General features: G+C 44.9%; 2 protein-coding genes and 2 long non-coding RNA genes across 5 annotated transcripts; 2 read left to right on the top strand and 2 right to left on the bottom strand.

Annotated features, from left to right (window-relative positions):
• Positions 1-268: 268 nt before the first annotated feature.
• nepro (nucleolus and neural progenitor protein) lies at positions 269-2,563 on the top strand. The gene is made up of 9 exons (XM_049728217.2): positions 269-410; positions 590-744; positions 814-902; positions 981-1,109; positions 1,178-1,252; positions 1,352-1,644; positions 1,735-1,796; positions 1,866-2,062; positions 2,137-2,563. The coding sequence occupies exons 1-9, from the start codon at positions 326-328 to the stop codon at positions 2,426-2,428; spliced, it is 1,377 nt and encodes a 458-aa protein (XP_049584174.1). The 5' UTR covers positions 269-325; the 3' UTR covers positions 2,429-2,563.
• Positions 2,564-2,804: 241 nt separating this feature from the next.
• LOC125973757 (ras-related protein Ral-B) lies at positions 2,805-6,882 on the top strand. 2 transcript variants are annotated; one of them, XM_049728218.1, is made up of 5 exons: positions 2,805-2,971; positions 5,254-5,421; positions 5,494-5,702; positions 5,782-5,959; positions 6,034-6,882. In XM_049728218.1, the coding sequence occupies exons 2-5, from the start codon at positions 5,308-5,310 to the stop codon at positions 6,154-6,156; spliced, it is 624 nt and encodes a 207-aa protein (XP_049584175.1). In that variant the 5' UTR covers positions 2,805-2,971; positions 5,254-5,307; the 3' UTR covers positions 6,157-6,882. The 2 variants fall into 2 exon arrangements, with proteins under 2 accessions (XP_049584175.1, XP_049584176.1); XM_049728219.2 differs by lacking the exon at positions 2,805-2,971 and adding an exon at positions 4,418-4,499.
• A 1,517-nt stretch (positions 6,883-8,399) lies between these two features.
• Positions 8,400-9,076, bottom strand: LOC125973718 (uncharacterized). Its single transcript, XR_007483274.1, has 2 exons — positions 8,943-9,076; positions 8,400-8,544 (listed from the first exon to the last, which is right to left on the bottom strand). It is a non-coding gene; the product is annotated as an uncharacterized lncRNA (long non-coding RNA).
• A 5,909-nt stretch (positions 9,077-14,985) lies between these two features.
• On the bottom strand, positions 14,986-17,229 carry LOC125973983 (uncharacterized). The gene is made up of 3 exons (XR_007483353.1): positions 17,169-17,229; positions 17,046-17,087; positions 14,986-16,965 (listed from the first exon to the last, which is right to left on the bottom strand). It is a non-coding gene; the product is annotated as an uncharacterized lncRNA (long non-coding RNA).
• Between the last annotated feature and the right edge of the window lie 3,193 nt (positions 17,230-20,422).

The raw sequence follows: 20,422 nt of genomic DNA, 5'->3' as shown, positions 1-20,422 counted from the left end.
TCAGATATATTAAGCAATGTGTTTATTGTTGGGACCTATGTGAGGAGCTTGTCGAAGTGCTTTGTGATTGGCTGACGATACTATTTTGCCGATTTTGCCATCCAGTCTTAAATACACTCCTTATTGATTAGTACGTCTGACTCATAGTCACAGCTTCCTCCTACATCATAAAAATATTTTTCCCTCTTATTTTGGTACAATGACAAACCTAAAATATGAGTTGCGCAAAATTACGCAATTTTGATTGTTTTAACCTCTACTTCGTGACGTCACGATCTACACGTTTGCTATTGGCTGTCGCATTTCCGTGTTTTCTCGACGCAAAATGGCACTGGAACCCTGGAATAGGACAATTATTCCCATTCCTGCTGCTCTTTCCAGTGTCCGCGTAAACTTTACTACAGAAACAGGTTAGATATGTTGTTCGGATGCTATTTGTGTTGTATTGTAAATCCAAACTAACCCATAACAGCGGGTGTGTGGTGTCATGCGCATCACACGTGGGAGACACCTACTGTGCCTGTGTGTAAACATACAGTAGTGATTGTGCGTTTTGTGACAAAAACAATAAATAAAATTGCGTTTCCAGACGTGATTGTGAAAAACCTGCTGACGGAGAACGACAACGTCCTCAAAGTGCTTCGGAGTACGTTTCTACAGACGGAGGTTCGAGTTCTGTACGCCTTGCTGTACAATCGTAACCATAGCGCAAGATCTAACAAAACCTTTCGAGTGCTAAAGCAGGTAAGGTCACGTGTGTGATGGTGGGCGTGGCAAACGATAGTAAACATGCGTCGGATCGATGTCATGCAGGTGGCACAGTGCCTCAACAGACTGAAGGAGATGAAGCTGGATGATGCTCTGAAGGGTCTGACGGATTTGTGTCCCAATAGGATTCAACGGTAGACAGCCAGCAAAATCCCATCTTTAGATTTGTGCGGTGGTGTCACTGAAATGTTTGTACTTGTGTCTCCTTCCAGAGATCTGAGCGTGAAGGCGGGCGAGGGCAATGTTCCCAGCCAGCCTTCGTTGGAGTGGCAGTGTCTGAAAGTGCTGGGAGCTGCTCAACTTATGAGCTGCGCAATGAAACACTGCAGCCGAGCTTTCCTGTATCCTTTCTTTCTGGCTTTTTGCTTTCTACTCGGCGTCGCCACTTTCCCTTAAGCTTTTACTTCAGCTTATCTAAGCAGCACATGAAATTTGAGTTCGTCGTCCTGAATGTGGTGATAACCAGCATGCTTAGTCGCTTCTGGTGAGTCACCTCTTTTTTTTTTTCTTCAATAAATGCTTTTAGTAGATTTTATCGTCTGATGATTTACAGCAATTGTCCTCGTTGTTGGTTGGCCACCAGGGTTATTTTCAGAGGAATCCTGACCTGCCTGTCCACGCTCTACCAATATTTGTTGGAGCTGCGGGCAGAAGTGGCCCTCGCTCGGCCCATGCCATTCCTCACAGACTTCAACCTGCCCGCCAATATGGCCGACTTCCTCGGGCCTTCCGATGCGGCTTTACTGCTCACAAAACCAAAATCTGGTCCCCACGTCACCACTCACAAGCCAAAAGTGGAGAGACGGAAGGCTCCCGTCGGAGTTCAGAAGAGGACGAGGAGGGTTCGAGAAGACCTGGGTGTTTCTGTGCGGAGAGGTGCGACAGATAAGAGAGACAAACAGAGCAGCAAATTTAACCTTTGGCAGAGTTAATAGTAATAACGATTTCTAAAATCAATTTTTGCAGTGGTGTTACCCGATGCCAACGTGGCGGCGCCTGTTCGAACCCTCAATCGGAGCGCGGCGCAGGTATGTCACCAGGCAACATTCGCCGTTTCCCAACTCCTTATCTGATCAACGTTCTTTCAACCCCTCAAGACGACAATCCTCCCGAGGAGGCAACGGGTGTTCCGGAGATGCACCGCGCGTGCCGCTACCTTCAAAGACATGGCCTCCTGTCTGGACAAAATGATCGTGTGGTGCAATTCCCAGAAGATGTCTCAAATTAAACGGCGCTTAACCTTTTTGAGGTTAAAGTGCCGGCAGATGAGAGGAGCTGAGGCGGCGGGTTACAAGTAAGGACGGCAGACGACGGCAGCGTACCTCCGGGCGTCTCGTCGAGTGACGTGCGATGTGTTTTCTTTTGCAGCGTGCGGAACAAGCTGCTGACGTTCAAGCGGGAAGCTGGCCGGGCTTTCTGCGGGGTTCGGAAGGCTCGACCCATCGCTGCCTGCCGGGGGTGGGGCCACCCAAGAGCGTCATTTGGGAGGAGACAGTTTTTTAGATTTTTAAAAATGAGACATAATGCAACAAGTAAAGTCAAGCCAAAGAGATGCGCGTCATCCCCTGACGATTGGATAAGCCGAACAATGGCGACGATGGTTAATTGCGACAGCCACGATGCCGACATTGATGACATTTTTGCCTCTGCTGGTCTGTGACGCGTTTTGAAATGTACACGTCATTGCTTGCCTTTTTTTTTTTTTTTAACTATACACTGCAGCAAAAACACCGAACCTAGTGGAAGCAGCAGCATTCATGAAAAAAATATAAAGTCTCAAATGAGATGAGAATTATTTTTGTGTGCAAGGTCTTGATTTGTTGATGTATAACGCTGCCAGAAATCAAGCATCATCTTTAATGGTGTTGCGTTGTATGTGCTGCTGACTCGCATTTATCATGGGTTTGTAATTAGACCAGGGGGGTGTAGACTTTTAATATGGGACTCCTGTTCACTATGTGGCAGTATTGTGCTCCAATTGGAAGGCGAGGAAGGGCGAAAATGGAGAGGGAAAAAAACCAACCAGGATGACGACTGTTGGCCGTTCGCGTTTGACATCCGGAAGGTGGGGCTTTTGCTTGTGCCGTTTTTTTTTTAATTTTATTTTACTTTTTTATTTTGACGGAACCAATGCGTCGACATGGTACGTTAACCCCAACTTCCAGGTAGCATCGACTAAACCACAAATACAAATCCTGCATTGGTAAGTTGAGAATATTTAACAAAGCTGTTGAATTGGCTTCTGGTTTTTATCGTTAGCTCCCGAGCTACCTCTCGGTGGTGTTATTACTACTTTACTAACCATATCTATTAGTCACTGACAAGTTTCCTCACTTTGCAACTCTCGTCATTAAAACACCCGAGCGCTAGTATGGTTTTAGTAACGTCGTTTATCATTTTATATGTTTTAAAGCAAAGTGGAGAATGATCGTCTACTTCTATTAACATCGAAGCTAACACAGCTAAAGCGTTGCCAGTATCCATCCATGCATCATTTGATATTGAAAGTCGAACAGTAGGCTTGCTGCCTTTTCTTTCCCCATCGTGGTGAATATTTGCTGCCCCAAAGTTTTCCTGCTGAGTAGGCGACACACCCAACCGTCCTCGTGATGTTCTTCTACACCCACAGAACGGCCTTTCAACTGGTCCGCTATTATTCGTCGTAAGTCGAAGCGAAACGACCAAATGTTCACAACTGCCCAGGATTGCACTTGTGTGCATTTTGTGGTTAATTCCAGACACGTTAACTTTTGAATTTCATCAACTGTCGTTTTCAGCGTGAGGGCAAAACAAAAGCAGAGCATCATGGCAAAACAACGGAACAGTCACATCTGTTGATAGTGTCATCTGTTAACTGTCCTGTTTAACGGAATGCTAAACACGGATGTCCATGTCAGATGGCTTGGGTGCAAATTCTGCAAACAACCAGCGAGCTCCTGGACTAATAACCGCTCGACTTCAACTCATCTCCCTCTAATTTTGCTTCTTTAAGTGGTGAAATAAAGAAACAGACCAAGCTGTCAGCGATTGTCTGTATTATGTCAACAGGGAGGGAGAACTGGTGTGTGTGTGTTTCCAATAGTTCCACTAACACTTCCACAGCTGGTTTTCTCGGGCCGAGTGAAAGAGATTGTGATCCAAAACCGGTGACGTCTTTCCTCACAAATTCCGGATAAATGTTTTGAAATCCCCACTGGGACTCCTCCCAGAACAAAAGTGGACCATGTCACAACTGTAAAGGGATGAGCAACGCCCCGTTTTCTTTCCCCTAATGGTCCATTTCACAGTTCCGACATTTTGCACTTGCTGAGTTTGAATAGTTTGGTGGAGCTAATCAATGGATTCAGTTTCCTGATGGCAGCTTTGGTCAAAGAGCCCTCTGTTGACATCCCCTGCCTGGCATCATTTGTGTCCTTAGTATGCTGCTCTTGCTCCATTTCCGCCCGCCGGCTTTGGACCGTCCTTTCCAAGACGCTCATTTGCGCTTAATATCCGATTAATTCTTCTCCGGATGCTTGATGAGGTGAAGAGGCACAATCTGACAAGATTATTAGAAGTGCATTGATGAATAGATTTCTAGATGATATTTGTTTTCACGTGGCCTGCTTTGGCAACACACGGACGGACGGTGTTGTTGTTCTTGTTTCCGTCCGCTTTCATCACAGTCAGCGGGGGGTCCTCCGCTCGTTGGATCTAAGCTCGAGTGGGAGGGAATGCTAGCCGCCCCTAAAGTGAGTCTTGAAGAAATCCATGTTGTACACTTTGATGTATATTTCAGAAGCTCAAGTGGTCTCACAGCCCCCCCACAACAGACCGTCTTGCTAATATGGGTCACTCAGTCCTAAATCCTATTTTGGCTTTTCCCATTGCTCAAACACTCATACGAGATATTTGGATAACTAATCGGGCCTTATTATACATGAAGTAATTATTATTTGCAGTATAACAAATGTCTTTGTGTGCATGTGGAAGTGGGTCACGTTTGAATCATTTAGGCCGCCCCCCCTCGCCTCCCATCCCCACCCCACCCCCAAAGCGTAAATGCTGAGTGGGACACATGCGGGCATCCTGTCCGTCAAGCCTTTCGCTGACCTGCTTTGTTGGCCAAGGCAGGAAGGACAAACTCACTTCCTGGTCTGATGATGTCACAACGGTCCTTATTAGTGTTTGTCATAAAATGAGAATACTCCCAGGTATTTCTACTTTATCCTCCGCCGCCCAGAACACACTTATATCATGTTGGTGCGACGATACGGAAAGGGGCTCGCAACTGGTGTGGCTTACAAGCCAATAAAAGAAGCTCTTTGCCCAAGTCAGATGAAAGCAATTGACTCTCGGCTTGTAACAATTATTGCGCAATGAGATTTGTCACGCGTCCCCGAAATCTGCCGCCGGCTTTGTCCGTTTACATCTCCTCAACCGACACGGAAGACGTCATCCCAATTTCTGAAAGGTGATTCTGAAATGTCCGCTTGTCATCGGCAGGTTGCGTCAAGAGCGAGGGGAAGTCTTGCGAGCTAGGCCCAGACCACTGCGACCATGGCGACGGGTAAAAGTAAAAACCAGAGTTCTCTCGCTCTGCACAAGGTGATTATGGTGGGCAGCGGCGGCGTGGGAAAGTCAGCTCTGACGCTACAGTTTATGTACGATGAGGTAAGTGGCCACGTTGGAGGCGGCGCCGAGCGGTTCCATCGCACTTCAAATCGCCTGTTCTGTCGTCGCCAGTTTGTGGAGGATTACGAGCCCACCAAGGCCGACAGCTATCGGAAGAAAGTGGTCCTGGACGGGGAGGAGGTCCAGATCGACATCCTGGACACGGCCGGCCAGGAGGACTACGCCGCCATCAGGGACAACTATTTCCGAAGCGGGGAGGGCTTCCTGCTCGTCTTCTCCATCACCGAGCACGAGTCATTCGCGGCCACCGCAGAATTCAGGTGCTGCTGCGGCATTTATTATTTTTTTTTTTTCCGTGATTCATGTAATTAGGGTGCACTCAAACAAATGTGGCGGCAGGGAGCAAATCCTGCGCGTGAAGGCAGAGGAGGACAAGATCCCGCTGCTGCTGGTGGGGAACAAGTCGGACCTAGAGGACCGCCGGCAGGTGTCTGTAGACGAGGCCCGCGGGAAGGCCGACGAGTGGGCCGTCCAGTACGTCGAGACGTCCGCCAAAACCAGAGCCAATGTCGATAAGGTACGCACACTCACGCACACACGCACAACCTTGGCCCGACCTTTGCATGCCGAGCTTTTGTTGTTCCACGTCAGGTTTTCTTCGACCTGATGCGCGACGTCCGAGAGAAGAAAATGTCGGAGAACAACGACAAAAACGGAAAAGGCAAGAACAAGAAGAACAAGAAGAGCTTCAGAGAGAGATGCTGTCTCCTCTGAGATCCTTCGGCAACTTCATGACGCACAAACCAACCGTCCGGTTGTTGTCTTTTTGGGGCCATTCAGTCAAGTGCACATTTTTTTTTAGCCAGTACGAGTTCACGGGAAACTAAGCACGGATCCCGCCTGCCAAACGGCCACACTAAACTTAGTTTTGGGAGGGGGACGGAACTCAGAGACGCCGACTGCCATCGATGGCGACCGCCCGCCATCACGATGCAGCGCTTGTTTGTTTTGAATTTTAATTTCTACATTAGCGGCTGTTTTCTCTTTTGACTGCAAACTAACGTGATTGTCATGTTAAAGCAAATTGACAACAAATCTAATATTGTCTTTTGTGATGCAATTGAAAAATAACCTGGTGAGAACATCCGTGGATGAAGTCATGAGTTGTTTTTCTTTTCTTTCCTGGTGCTTCTCCAATATTGATGTGATTGTAAAACCTTGCCACTTTTTCCAAAGTGCACGTCGTACTGTCCGTTTGCTACCACAGCTCATCTTTAGACGACTTTTCTTTCTTTGGAAGAACACGCACTACAGCAGATGTTGGGAGGTTGCCACTAAGAATATTCAAACTACTTGAACAGCGGCAGCGAGTTTCTTTTAAACACCTTCCTCCAACTAACATGCAACTTTTCCAACATTGTTTGTCCCCCCATTCCTGCGATTGTTTTTATTTCTATCCTGTGAGCATTTCTAAATAAATGTGTTTTTATATACACTGTATTGGCTCTTCATTTTTTTTTGCAGTCATAAGCAATTTGATGACATTGAATATTGATTCCCTGCATTCCAATGTTATGCTATTAAAATGTGCCCTCAAAGCAGAAGTTGCTTTGTTTTTGTCCAACTCAAGTTATTGTACTCCCAAAGCTGACAGTGATAAAGTGCCATCCATTTGATGAAGCCCAGTCTTATCCCACATGGAGAAATTCTTTCTATCCACGCATTTGTGACAGTGTCCCCTGACAGCGTGCAAACCAACCACAGACTTAAAAGTATTACTCTGAGTCTCCAGCAACCAAAACATAGAAGTCATTAAGTCCCTTAGTCCCACGAAGGGGGTCGTTTGTGTCTTTTTTACTCAAAGGGGAATGTACATCGACCTAGATTAGCGAAGCTCATGGTGTACCACTAGTAGTGATTTGTCGCCCTCTGGTGGTACAAGAAAAAAACTAAATTCTGCATGACGTCAACACGGTTCAATCACACAATTTAACTGTATAATCTTGGTCATTATACTTGAATTAATTACATTATATCAGTCATTAATCTAACGGTTGCAACCCTTCCCCACCAAAACCTAAATTTAAGTGTTAAGTATATTTAACCTATATTTAATTAAATTCGACCCATGCATGTTAGTCCTTTTATTTATTTATTATTAATTCCACGAATACGCACCCTGAGGCCCAATGTACACCACCAGTGAACCCGATTCGCATTTTCCAGCATTTCCACTGGAGCAAGCCCTCCTGACGGGCTCGCTCGCACCTCCGCCCCTCCTTCGCTAAGTAGACAGATTAGGTGGTCGGTTAAACTCACGGGACGGACGCCGCTTATTTGGAAAGATATGAAAGGGCAACGCGAGGCGGCCTAATGACCGATGCAGTGTCACCGGCACACTCCAAGGTCTTTAATCATAGTGCAGAGAGAGAGAGGGGGGGGGGGGGGGCACCCGTCCTCTGAGTAACCCTCATTATATCGCAGCTAATGTTGGAGATGAGGATGTTCAAGTGATAAAACACCATCACGCTCCTTCATTAGACGCAAAGAGAAACACACTCGGTGGAATTGCACTCGACCTGCGAGATAAATGCGATGGACAAGGAATAACTTCTATTTTTGCGACTGCTGCTGCGGTCTCTGAGGAGCAGCTTTTTACCTGTCATCCGCTAGATGGCAGTGTTGCTATTGCTTTTAGTCCAAATAGTCATTTTCGGCCTATCTCAGTGGCCCCACTGTGCTTATATTTGACTTATTTCTGCTCCTCCGCTGAGCTTCATTCACTGGTGAGGATTGGATTTAAGGGAATGGCAGTGATTCGATGTTATTGATCTTTTAAACAAAAACTTGGTTTGATTGAAAACTTTTTTAGAGGCTAGATGCTTATGTTCATTCATTTGGTAGGTCAACGAAAGTATATTTTCCTGTTAGTACTATTTAACTGTTGCCTAAAAATGTGCATGTGGCGGAGTGCAGCCACACAAGGAAAAATACAACAGTCAAAATGAGTCATAGAATTAAGAACAAAACTTTTATGTGGTTAGATCCAAGACCGAAAAAAAACAGGGAATTAAATACAAGCAGACTGATGAGACAAGAAATACCCAAATTGAAGGGAGCTGATTGGTTAACAAGGGAACAGGCAACAGGTGGAAACAAAACCTGAGGAAGACAAAAAAGTCACATAATTAAACAAGACAACATGAAATAAAATCAAATGGTCATGTGACATTTGCAAGCTGAATCATATAATGTCATTTTCAATGGACTGCAAGTGGAAAAAAGACAAAGAAAACATCAAATAAAGGGGTTAGTCATCAGTTGCATGATTGATAATGAACACAAATGCATTTAAAGGTTCAAAACATGTTTTTTTTCACTAGTAAAATCTCTGTGAAAGTACGACAGCCATTTGACTGCACTGCAAAGATGTTTTGTTAGTCAAAGCAGAACTGTCACAAACAAAACCACCGCTTATTCTTAAATTTCTATCATGAAGTGAACGGAGCTGGGCAACCAAATGCAGCTTGTACCAAGAACTCAAAAGACAGACTATGTACCGAAGTCAAATGACTTGTTTGGCATGCTCAAACATGGCCAATAAAAATGGTTGCATCTATCAAGACGCAACTAAGGACGAGAATAACTGAACAAGACGAGAACAGACAAGCAACTAGAAACACAGGAAACAAGACATGAGACGCAAACAACCCGACAGGAGTGAGGGGCAGACAGGACTTAAATACAAGACAGCTAACGAGAGGTAGGTGAGAGTGATCCCACTGATTAGGGCACAGGAGGGGAGGGGAGGGGCGAGCACACAGACACGCCCCCCCAAACTATGACAAAATTAAAACAAGAAAATGAACTGTGAGATCTTGACAACTCCTAAGACATCAAACTTGAATAACACGGCGTCTCATCTTCACAATACCGTTTGGATTTCAGATGTCGTGTAAGCTACATTGGAACTCATTTGCATCTAACTGCCTTTTTGTAAGCAACTCGAAGACTTTATTGAGAAATCAGAATCTTTTGGAGCTGTAGTCGCAAGTTTTGCAATTCCCCCGCACACAATTTGGTATTGTGCATTATTCAGTACTTTTGCTTCTCATCTGTCACATAGCGAGCCGAGTTTTGGGAGTTGTGACTAATGGATGCCGAAGCCTATCCTCGTAGGGCTCCGCTCAGCGGGGGCTGCAGTATGTGGCAGATGAGTCCCGCAGTGCTGGAAGACCAACAAGAACATCCCATCCCGTGTCCCCGTTCCTGTTCCATCCAGCGCATTCCGTCATGGGCCTTGTTCCCAAATGCGGTCGCTTGATGCGTGCATGTCAAATTTGAACCCCCTCAAGGTTTTCAAATGCCATCCACAATATTAAGGACAGCTAAACATGGGGTTCTGGAATGAGATATTTCTCCAAGGACCCCCTTTATAATCCAAGCAACAATTAAGGCCTAACTCACATATCGTATTTGTACTAACGACATTACACCGCCCCCCGGTGGCCTAGTCACGCAAACCAGATGCCGCTGCAACGAATTAATCATGATACACAAACTTCAATGCGGATCAAGGCGCCACTGTACATGTTAAAATAACAAAGTGCATTTGTACAAATCCAAAAGCTAACGATATAAAAGCAGTCGCGCGGTGTATTGTAAGCTAGCTCATCCTGACAGGCGCCTGGAGCACGCAAGCTACTGGACAGAGTCAGAACTCAATTTCTTGATTCTCTCCAGGTGTCGTGTTGCGTGATTGACAGGCGGAGGTGACAGCACACCACCGGCTCCCCAAACTATAAAGGGAAGCAGAGGACTCCCAAAGGGCAGCTGCTTCTGTCATTTTGCTGCCTCATTTTATTTATGTCTCAGGCCTGTCTGCTACTTTCTTGATGCTTGCTTCTGGCCACCCTTCAAGTGAAGTTGAGGTTGCAGCCAGGGGGTTGATGCTTCTTTTCCAGACAAGAGCTCGAAGCGTGCTTGTGGAATTGGCGGCCAATTAATTATTGATCAAGCCGTTATGGCTACGGGTCACTCAAGGCGTCGCAATTTTGCGTTTGGATCTTGAAGGTTTCACCATTTGCCAGGTCCAAAATATGAAAAGATCACACAGAAAAGGGGGATCTGAAATAAACATGTTTTCTAAAAGTAGTGAACAGACGTGCGCTTGGCCTTTTCCTTGAGAGAACACAAAAGCACCAGCAGGCAAGCTGTTTTTCTCCACATGAAGCTTTTTTTGTGTCACACACGGGCATTATGATTTTCAAGGTGCTCGATTTTGATTGACACTGAAAGCTTTATATAAACTCTCAATAGTAGCGCTTTTATTTTTATGGCACTTTTAAGTGGTGTCGTCAACAATCGTTTCACAAAATGGCACATAAATATTTTTAATTGTCGTGTAATGAAAAAAAATGTCTGTATTACGCCTGTCAGCATTAACGCCAGTGTTCAACTTTGAAGTGGTTTTAAATGACGGCTTGTAATGAGCCATCGACAATGTTTGGGAGCTTTTTCATTTTCCCTTTCTGACAGTTTTGGATAATTAAACATGATACGGGTCAAACTCACTGACTGAGGTCGAGCGCTGTTTCTGAGAAACAAATGTTAATGTATTAAAAGAAATGAATGGAACCCTTCTTTTTGGGGCTTAATGAGTTTTTCTTGGAAATTGGATAAACATGAAATTAACAGCGTGCATTATTTTCCATGTCTCCTACACACGTTGGAAGTGTTAGTTATTTTTTAAAATCATATTCAAAGCCAAGACAAAATGAATCTAACGTTATTACTCCTTCCCTGTGGTTTTATTTTTGCCGTTTTTGACAAAAAGTTGAGTCACAGGCTGCGAGAGATCCTTTTTATCAAGTGGACGCCATCATCAATCCTGACCTGGTCCCACTTTTGATTAAGCTCAGGAAGTTCCCGGCAATTGGTGTGACCTGCTGATAGATAGATAGAAAGAAAGATAGACAGATCGTCTGCTTGCTAAATGGAAGGATGTGGAAAGGAAAAGATCTCTCTTCTTCCCGACGCCGGTGGACAGGATGAGGCGAAGGCTCGGCTGCAGAAGATGTCCGGTGACAGATCAGCGTCCCTCGATGCTCTCTGATGAAATTCTTGCCCAGGGGAGCGTGAAGACACAAAAAAGTGTCTGTCCTTATTCTTGGCACCAAAGGGGAATTTTGTATCCTGTACAACCGCAACCCGGTCAAACTGTCCGCTCAGGTTCTTCTCGGGTTTCTGTCAGTCACAATGGCCTTGGGTGAAGATCAGGAAAAGAGGCTGACGTCGCGTCGCATTGCCTCTACCTGCCGCCAGCATTTCTTTGTCCTGCCGTGACAGTGGAGGACATTAGCTTCAGCACGTTTACTTGCACAAAGTTGCCGTTTATCTTTTTTGTGCGACTACATTTAGAATATTCCCTTCGCAACCCGATTGCAATTCTAGGAACGAATAGACGCAACGTTTACAAAGCATGTGTTCAAAGTGAAGCCGATCCAACTGTGTGCCGAGGGAAAAAAGGCTCCAGAGTGTGCTGGAACTTAAGTAAACAAAGCCTCGCTTTCTATCTATCTATCCATCTGTTCAATGCGAATGAACATCACTAGCAAGTCCAGAGACGGTTGTTGTTGTTGTTGTTATCCCCGGTGAACGGCACAAGATGGGCTAAGTGCAAATTAAACTTCACTTTCAGACGCGAGGGGCGGCGAGAGGAAGTCTCGGGTCGTCGCCGTGCAATCCCGGCGCAACGTGAACGGGCAGCGGCCCAGCTGGATCTGGCTCAGAAATGCAATCGCCATCCCACGTGACGCTTTCTGGCCGCGGGCGCTCACAATGGCGATAACTCATGTCATAGGTGGATGGGGCGGGCTTTCATTAGAGACTATTAATAAATGTGAGCAGCGGGGTACCGCCGGGCTGCTAACATTGATTTGCATCTGCGGTGTGAGCAAGGATTGCATCAGGGCCTGCTGCATTAAGGATGGAGGCCTGGAGATCAACAGAGATTTTTTTTATGGGTCGAGCCTCCACGGGATTATCTTCAATTTGGTTCGGAAGTAGCACGCTGCGCTAATCGCCAGGCAGGCTCGCTGTTTGTCAACCGCCGCTCGGCTAGCTAGAGAGCCCATTGTGGACCTGAAGGGTCATCGAGCGGTCTGGAACACAAAGCCTGAGTGGCTGAAAATTAGCTGGCGATAATTAAACAAAAGTCCTGATAGGAATAGATGGATATTCTAATCAGTTCCTCCGTAGAAACCCGTCCTCCAGATCGACTTGCTATAATGGCGGAATCCGCATCCACCGTTTTCCCGAAGAATGGCTCCATTTATTTGTTTGACCTCATTTATTATTATAGATAGATAGATAGATAGATAGATAGATAGATAGATAGATAGATAGATAGATAGATAGATAGATAGATAGATAGATAGATAGATAGATAGATAGATAGATAGATAGATAGATAGATAGATAGATAGCTTTGGCAAGAATGGCAAAAGGAAAGGAAGGATTCCAGGACGATAGTGAGAGCATGCTGAAGAGGCTCCATCGATTCCTGGTGACGAGGCTGTGGGGCATAAACAAATTCAATGAAAGTCTTTGGCTCCCAAAATAATGCGCGAAGAAAACAAATCCGACAAGAAATTGAGAGTGGCAGTGTGGTAGCCAGGTAGTCTTCCCCCATGGTAGGCTTTTGTGGCTGGATGCATAAGATCATCTGCAGATCAAAGCTGGGCCGCAGCGGGAAACAGAAGATAAGACCAGCGAAATACACAAAAGCAATAACAACAACTAGCGTTGCGGCGAGATTTACCGTGACAGCTGCGAAATCGCAAAAAAACAAAGAGTCAACCGGGAAATTTATGGATGCCGTAAGAGCCTCCGACCTGCTTCATCTTTTACTTTCAAAATCTCGCGGGGATCATATTGTTGGTTAGGAGTAAATTCCAGAGGCGAACGTTAGAAGACGAGTCGGCTTTTTTTTCAAATGTTGCTTTTGCCGCTGAATACAAAAATGAGGGCGTGTAAACGGCTAACAGACATTTCATTTTTGAAAGCATCGCTCGACATCTATAGGGTACCTTGAAGGGAACGCGAGCGGATCAATACGATCAAGATTCTTCAGTCTTCGTATCCTAGCTGATCATTTTGCTTCAAGTACTCAATAATTACCGTAATTTCTCGTTGCTTTTTTTTTTTGCATTATAGATTTGCTCCTATTTTTTCATTCCCCTGACCATTCCATCGATTCGCTTCGCAGTCGTAACCGAACGTAATCAATTCAACGAGCAAAGTAAGATAAACGCTGGCGCGCATCAATATTTAATTTGATTGGGATCCGTCTGCAAATAATGTATCGCCAGTCGGGACTGTGCTGTGACTTCAAAACAAGCAGATGGAATTGGCTGCTCAACTTCCCCGCTAGTCTCGTAAACATTGGTGTTACACTTCTCCCGGCGTACATCATCCTCCGTTATATTTGCCCCCGTTTAATATTGCTCGACCGTTTTGATCTCGACGCCAAACTATAAACCGCCGGCCATCTCTCCGAAGTCCCGCGCGAGGAAGATTTCTGCTTACTTTGCCGAGCAATTGCTAACAATGCCCCGCGTGAGCCGCTTCAGCATTACCCGGCCGGCCATGTTTATTATTCACTTTTTATTGTGGCTTTTATTTCCAAAGTTGAAGCTACTAAATACTAAACGGAAGCTGTTAATGAACCTCGCGATGATGTGTCGACTCGGTCGAGCCTGCCAGTGAGTTCAGGAAATGTTTTTAACAAGACGACGGGTTTTGCTGGAGAGTTTTGCTGTGTCCAGGCCGTCTGGGAATTCATTTCTGCCTCTCTCTATGCGGTTTACATTTTTGTTTTGTGCTTGTGTGGGTTTTCTCTGGCCACAGTCCAGAAAAGTGTATAAACTAGCTTAATTGAAGGTGTGATTGACAGATGACCTCTCACCTTAAATCAGCCAAAACAATCCACGCTTACTTGAGCTCAGTCGACATCACCGTACTTCTGCCGTTGGTACCTCATTGCTCAGTCGGAAAGAATTTGTCTTCTTTGTCTTCCGTCCTAATTTCCATTGGCATAAGCAATCACAAATCATCATCATATAGTTTAGCACTTGGAAATCGGTGAAAGTTACAGTATGGTGCCTTCAATCTCGCAATCTCCTGCCTGCTTCTCCATCTGTTCCATTAGCGAGATATTCCTCCGCCGAAAAGTGCGATTTGGGATGCGAGATGCGGTGATAAGGCATAAGGGCATTAGCCAACTGCTATTTTGCGCAACACGGACAACGTTTGACATCGGCGGGGCTCTACACCATTAGCCCCCAGCTGTTTCCCCGGCCATCGCCACCCTCTTTCATGTGGAATCACCTCGCTGGTCCCGGATATTCATTAGCTTCACAGACGCTTCCCTGGTGATTTGACAAAAATATAAGAAACATGATTCAGATGGCTCACACCGCTATGAAAGCTAGGGAACCTAGCCAAAATCGGTCCAAATTGAGCAATTTGTTGGACTTTAGATCTGACTACCAGCAATTTGAATGTAGCAAGCATGATGAAAAAACGGGTTTATCGTAAGACTTGTTCATGGTTGTGAATGTTTGTTCAGAGAGCCACTCCATTTATTTCCCCTGAAAAGTGTCAGGATTCCAAAATGTCTGCGCAGTGTCGAGAGAATGAAAGGCTCATCTCCAAGGACAAAGGAAGCAACTAAAGAAGTCCTTAAGTTGTTTGTGCCTTTGCTTTGCCGCACTCTCACATCTCTTTCCCAAAGCACAGAACAGAAGGGGGTAAGATGAAGCAAGTCTTTATCTTGGCTGGTTGATTTTTTTTTTTTTTTCTTTTTTTTTGGGGGAGGGGGTTTGTTATGATGGATAGTGTAGACTGAGAGCCCTGATGTGTGTTCTGCATGGCGACCGGCGGGGTCACTCATCGATTCGCAGCCATCTCCACTAAAGCACTAATAAGACACTTGGCATTTTCCCGGCTCCTTTGTGAGCTTCCTCTACCCCTTTCATTTATTGAAGGGGGGTGCATTGTCTGCGCTTGAGGGAGAAACAGCAGACAGAGAGAGAGAGAGAGCGAGAGGGAGAGATTATGACTATCCGTGTTGTCACATCATCCACACGACTGCAAGATGCTGCTGCTGCCCTTTGTCTCGAATGTAAGCAGCTTGACGGATCCATCAAAGTTTCCCAGGAATGGTCACCTTATAAACTAATGCCCGAACTTTGCCCGTCATACCATCTTTAGCTAGTGCTGTTATTTTCAACATGCTAGCATCTTTAGCTAGTGCTAAGTTATTTTTAACATGCTTTTTAGCTAACAGGCGCAGAAATGAGACGTTCACCAAACTTGTACAATCTCAAGAAGGATTTTGGCCCTCACTTTGCCCGTCATGCCATCTTTAGCTAGAGCTAAATCATTTTTAACATGCTAGTATTTTTAGCTAACAGGCGCAGGAATGATTCGTTTCCTGTAGTTGTTCACCAGATTTGTACAATCTCAAGAAGGATTTTGACCCTCAAATGTCTTGACTGGCTCTTGAAGCTTTCTTTAGGATTAAGGTCTGGAGACTGAAAAGTCACTCAATGACCTTTAATATAACTTTTTTTAGCTACTCTGCTGCAGTATGTTTTGGGTCAGTGTCAAGCCGGACACCCCGCCCTATCCGTGACCCTTCGTCAGTGTTCTTGCTGAGGAAATGAGGTTTTCATCCAGGATTTGATACGACATTGTAGTCCGATACCCTTTGCGGGGAAAAACAGCGCCGAATCATAATGTTGTAACCTCTGTGCTTGACTGCGAGGGCTTAGGAGAAGGCTTAGATTCGCCGGTGATGATGAAATGAGTTCCGATCGGGGCAATTCTTCATGCGAGACATCTGAAAGTTAAAACGGCCGCTAAATGAAAACACTGAAGGAATTCTGAATGATATGTTTTCTCCCCGTGCTCTATTAAAGAGAAATTTGCCAAGCGAATTGGTGGAATCGCTGATCGAGCATCAACAAATTGAATAAGCGCAACGTTTGTCGGAAGACATCTGCTCGGCTGAGCGCAGGATTGTATTGAAAAATCAATTTAAAAGGAAAGCCACTCACACAAGCCCAGGAGATGATCTACACCGACATCGCGCCGGGTGTCCCAGGACCAGCGACCTGCATGGTAATAAATTTGTCCCGGGAAAAATGATGACAAATAAAGGCCTTTAAATGTTCCTATTTTCTCGACACGACATGTCAGCAAGAATTGATGTTTCACTATATGCTGCCACAAATGACCCCCGAAGAGAATAAAACAGCTGAGGGGCGGAGAGGAGAGGTGGCGCTTCCAGACGTATTCGGACGGATCGGCCCGCGGGGAATTTAGTGGACCCTACTGTACCTTCCATCACGGCCCACCACTTGATGCAACATCAGCGAAACCGCTCTCTCCCTTTGATAAGTTTCTGCTCGTTTTGATTCGAGGTCTCGCCGGCGACTCCATCACCGACGACGCGGTACCTCCTTGCCACGCACGGATGGAACTCAACGGGACATCTCCATGCAATATATTCAGCGCCTGGGTCTCACAGAGTCAAAGATAGACGGTCAGATCGTAATGGTGAGAGTGGGGTTGCTGGCAAATCCCGACGTGCCTACCGCAGATTGCTTCAAGCAGCAGGAGCACGCCGGCTTCATTAACTGATAGGATCGAGACACCACGGGTGTGGTCAGAGAGCAGCTTGAACACTTTAGCGAGGGCAAACGCATCACATCTCGTACCTCGGGAAAGCGTCGACATCACGGGCCCGTGTTTACTCGCTTCGTCTTGGTGATGCTGGGATGCAGTCCATACTTTGAGATAATGACATCCCAGATGATTTCCCAGTCCTGGCAGGACCATCTTTTTGGAATCCAAATAGAGTCCTTCGAGCAGGTATAGTCTGACAAAGACAAGACAATACTTGGTTAAGATGTTAAAAATTAGGATGGGATAATTCCTTCGCTTAAGGTGGTAGATATTGGGGCAATGTCAACATTAAAGCTAACGATGATGCCAGCACCAGGGGGAGCCCGTCGTGAGAATTTACCAGAAGAATTCAAGTGCTGTTTTTCTCCTTTAGGTTAAATGGTAGACTGCGGTGAAATGTCATCAGTCAAAAAGTGAAACAAACAAATAGTGTATTGATTGCTGCCATTGCAGGAGAGGAGGGGGGAGGGGGGGAGCAGACTTCTAAATCGTTGAAAGGAGCTGAAGCGGTGTGTCTCAAGTCCCACAAACAATTTGAAGAGAGTGTTAAGTTTCATGATGTTGCTTTTAAAAACGCAGCCGCCGACTGCTTCCCACTTTTTTTTTTTCCTTCATAAGATTCCAATTTACTTCAATGTGTTTGTCTGAAAGTCAGGCACAGCCCTTTGTAATTTTGTTCTTGCTTTTTAGGCTTTCACACATCTTGCTGCCTTTCTTTGCTCAAAGTTGTTCAATAGATTTTTTAAAGTCTGGCCACACCATTATTTGTCTGGCTTTCAGATAAAAAAAAAGATTACAAATCCAAGCAGACAACAAAAATTCGTTCATTTTCTAAAGTATTTGTCCTCAATATGTTAGCGGGTGATGTAAAAAATAAATAAAATAAAAAACACATTGTCTCTGTCATCTTGTGTTGGCAGTTTCCGACTTCCTGAAAGCCTGCAGCGTCTTCGACGGGTGCCAAAAAGTGTTGGCGGAAAATGCCGGGGGGCAACAATCGTTCACATCCTTCCTTCATTCGGAAAGGTGCGACGAGAGTCGTGACCCAATTTATTGCTCCAACTTTAAGCTGGCTTCGTTATGTCGGGAGCGGAACTGTCACATTCAAAAGTTCGGGCTTGGCGAGAACTCGTAGAAAAAATAAATAAATAAATAAATAAAAATTAAATAGAAAATAAACAAAAAATTGGAAACTATCCGTCATTGGCATCCTTGATTCCACAATATATGGACCCAAATTTGTTCTCCTGGGCCAGCATGTAAGGCGCTCACAACCTTTCATGTGTTGAGAACAACAAGATGGCATCAGCTAAAAACGGAGGCAAAGTGACGACGGCGCAAGCGCTTTGCCAACCCTCGTTATTTTGTCGCCCTGACAAAATATGGACTCGCCTCTCTGAGTCTCAGTGGAGGTCATTAGAAAAGAGGATAAGCATATCCATGCATTCTTTGCAGCTGCCTGCGACATGGCTTCAGAGAGAGAGAGAAAAAAATTGACAAAAATGCTTTGTGGGAAATCTTACAAGACTCGGTCAACAATAGTCAGCGACAGAGAAACTCGTTTATTCCAAATCAGAGAACAAACGGATTCTGGAATGTAAACGAGTGCTAATGTTGGAGATTTGCGATATCATCAGCTCATGTTTTAGATCGGGGTGTGTAGACTTTTTATAGTTACGTACCGTAGGATATTTGCTCGAAATACAAATGGAGCAGTCCTCATGGGATGTAACCAAATTTATGCTAGCTAGTCCAGCTTACTTTCCCTTTTGTCCAAATAAACACAGTCAGTGGTGATTTAAATTTACTGGAAAATAAATCCGCAGCTGCCGCAGTCAGACAGAAATGAGCTGCACCGGTTGCTATCGTTTGCATATTGAATATGTAATACGGAATTTGTGTTGAGCGACTCCATTTACTCCGTGCGTGATGAAGGATCTCCGTGTCAGTAGCACTTAATCTTTGTCACGTTGCCACTGTATTATTGCAAATATAATCTCACGCCGGCGCCATCAATTTGCATGTGATAATTGGTTGCAAGCCGCAAACGTGCACGGTAATTGCCAGTCACCGAGCGGGCTCGCGTGTTTGCGACCGATTCTTAAGCAAAAACAAACTCGTGTTGATTTCATGTGATGTGACTCGAGGTTCGCTCCTTCCCAGTTTGAGCAAGATGCTAGGCGGGGGAGACGCCGCCACAATGCTATCGGTCGGCGTCAGCCGCATATTCCCCGTTGAGGCCTTAATTGCATCTCTGGCTAATCCCACCGCTTGTCAGGGAGTCTTCTGCCCGTGGCCCTTTACAGGAGGATAATCGCTAAACTGATACGGGAAAAACAGAGCGCACCTGCTTTAAGAAGATGACAAATGAATAAGGTTGCCATCTTTTCACACAGTTGAGAGGAAAGTCGTAGATTACGGCGGCAAAATACATGCAATCATTCTCGAGGTACCACCGGTAGTACGTGAAAGAATTCAGTAATGTATATTTTGTTACGGACAATTCAGTTGTATTTAATTTTATATCTCCAATTCGTCACTTAATCATTTATAAATTGTGTTTTCAAACAAGGGTGATTTTTAAAAAATTTTTTATGGCCAACACAATTGAATTAAGTACAATTTTGGATTTTCTTATATTTAAGAACAATCTTGAAATGTCAGTGGTTTAAAAAAATGCCAGTCTAATTTACTTTTCAAACAATTATAGTGTTGAAATCCGTGTCAAATGAGAATTTAGCAGATTTATTGCAAGCGATCGCTCCAACTGCTAAAGACAATTTTTTGCGAGAGGACAGAAGCACATTGTGCTGCTACTTGACATTCAATTGCTTTGGAATGGAGGACTGAAAGGAAAAAAAATGTGAGGGTTAAATACAGCCCCCAAGCCAACAACTTTTAAGCTGCCTGTCAAAGAAAAACACCAAAGTCTGACTCTCATCACTGCGGTGACTGTACCAGGCCTGCGCCTACAATATTTTTCTTTTTCCTCTTTTTTTTATTTTTTTATCACAACATAGCAAGTCTTTGAGCACGATCAACATTGCCAACAACACTGGTGGAAGGAAGGCCTTGTTGTGCTTGCTGCACACACATCTATTATTAATACTGGCACCATCAATATTTCACCAAAAAAAAGAATAAATGTTTTTATATGTATGTATATATATATTCGAACTGATCAACCTTAGTCTGGTGATGCTCAACTTCCTTTTGTTGGATTCGAATTGAGAATCAATCGTGGACTCAACTGCAAACATCGGTGAGAAAAGCAGCGAGGTGATAA

Source organism: Syngnathus scovelli, chromosome 8 (genome assembly GCF_024217435.2).
Source record: "Syngnathus scovelli strain Florida chromosome 8, RoL_Ssco_1.2, whole genome shotgun sequence".
Taxonomy (NCBI): Eukaryota; Metazoa; Chordata; class Actinopteri; order Syngnathiformes; family Syngnathidae; genus Syngnathus; species Syngnathus scovelli.
This window is presented reverse-complemented; position numbering and strand designations above follow the sequence as displayed.

What these genes read in the sequence shown, in the direction of transcription:
- nepro (XM_049728217.2), top strand. Translation starts at nt 326, where the DNA reads ATGGCACTGGAACCCTGGAATAGGACAATTATTCCCATTCCTGCTGCT. An exon ending in AGCATGCTTAGTCGCTTCTG is followed by an intron (nt 1,253 to 1,351) that starts GTGAGTCACCTC and finishes GTTGGCCACCAG; the next exon opens with GGTTATTTTCAGAGGAATCC. An exon ending in GGGTGTTTCTGTGCGGAGAG is followed by an intron (nt 1,645 to 1,734) that starts GTGCGACAGATA and finishes CAATTTTTGCAG; the next exon opens with TGGTGTTACCCGATGCCAAC.
- LOC125973757 (XM_049728218.1), top strand. Translation starts at nt 5,308, where the DNA reads ATGGCGACGGGTAAAAGTAAAAACCAGAGTTCTCTCGCTCTGCACAAG. An exon ending in TACAGTTTATGTACGATGAG is followed by an intron (nt 5,422 to 5,493) that starts GTAAGTGGCCAC and finishes TGTCGTCGCCAG; the next exon opens with TTTGTGGAGGATTACGAGCC. An exon ending in CCAGAGCCAATGTCGATAAG is followed by an intron (nt 5,960 to 6,033) that starts GTACGCACACTC and finishes GTTCCACGTCAG; the next exon opens with GTTTTCTTCGACCTGATGCG.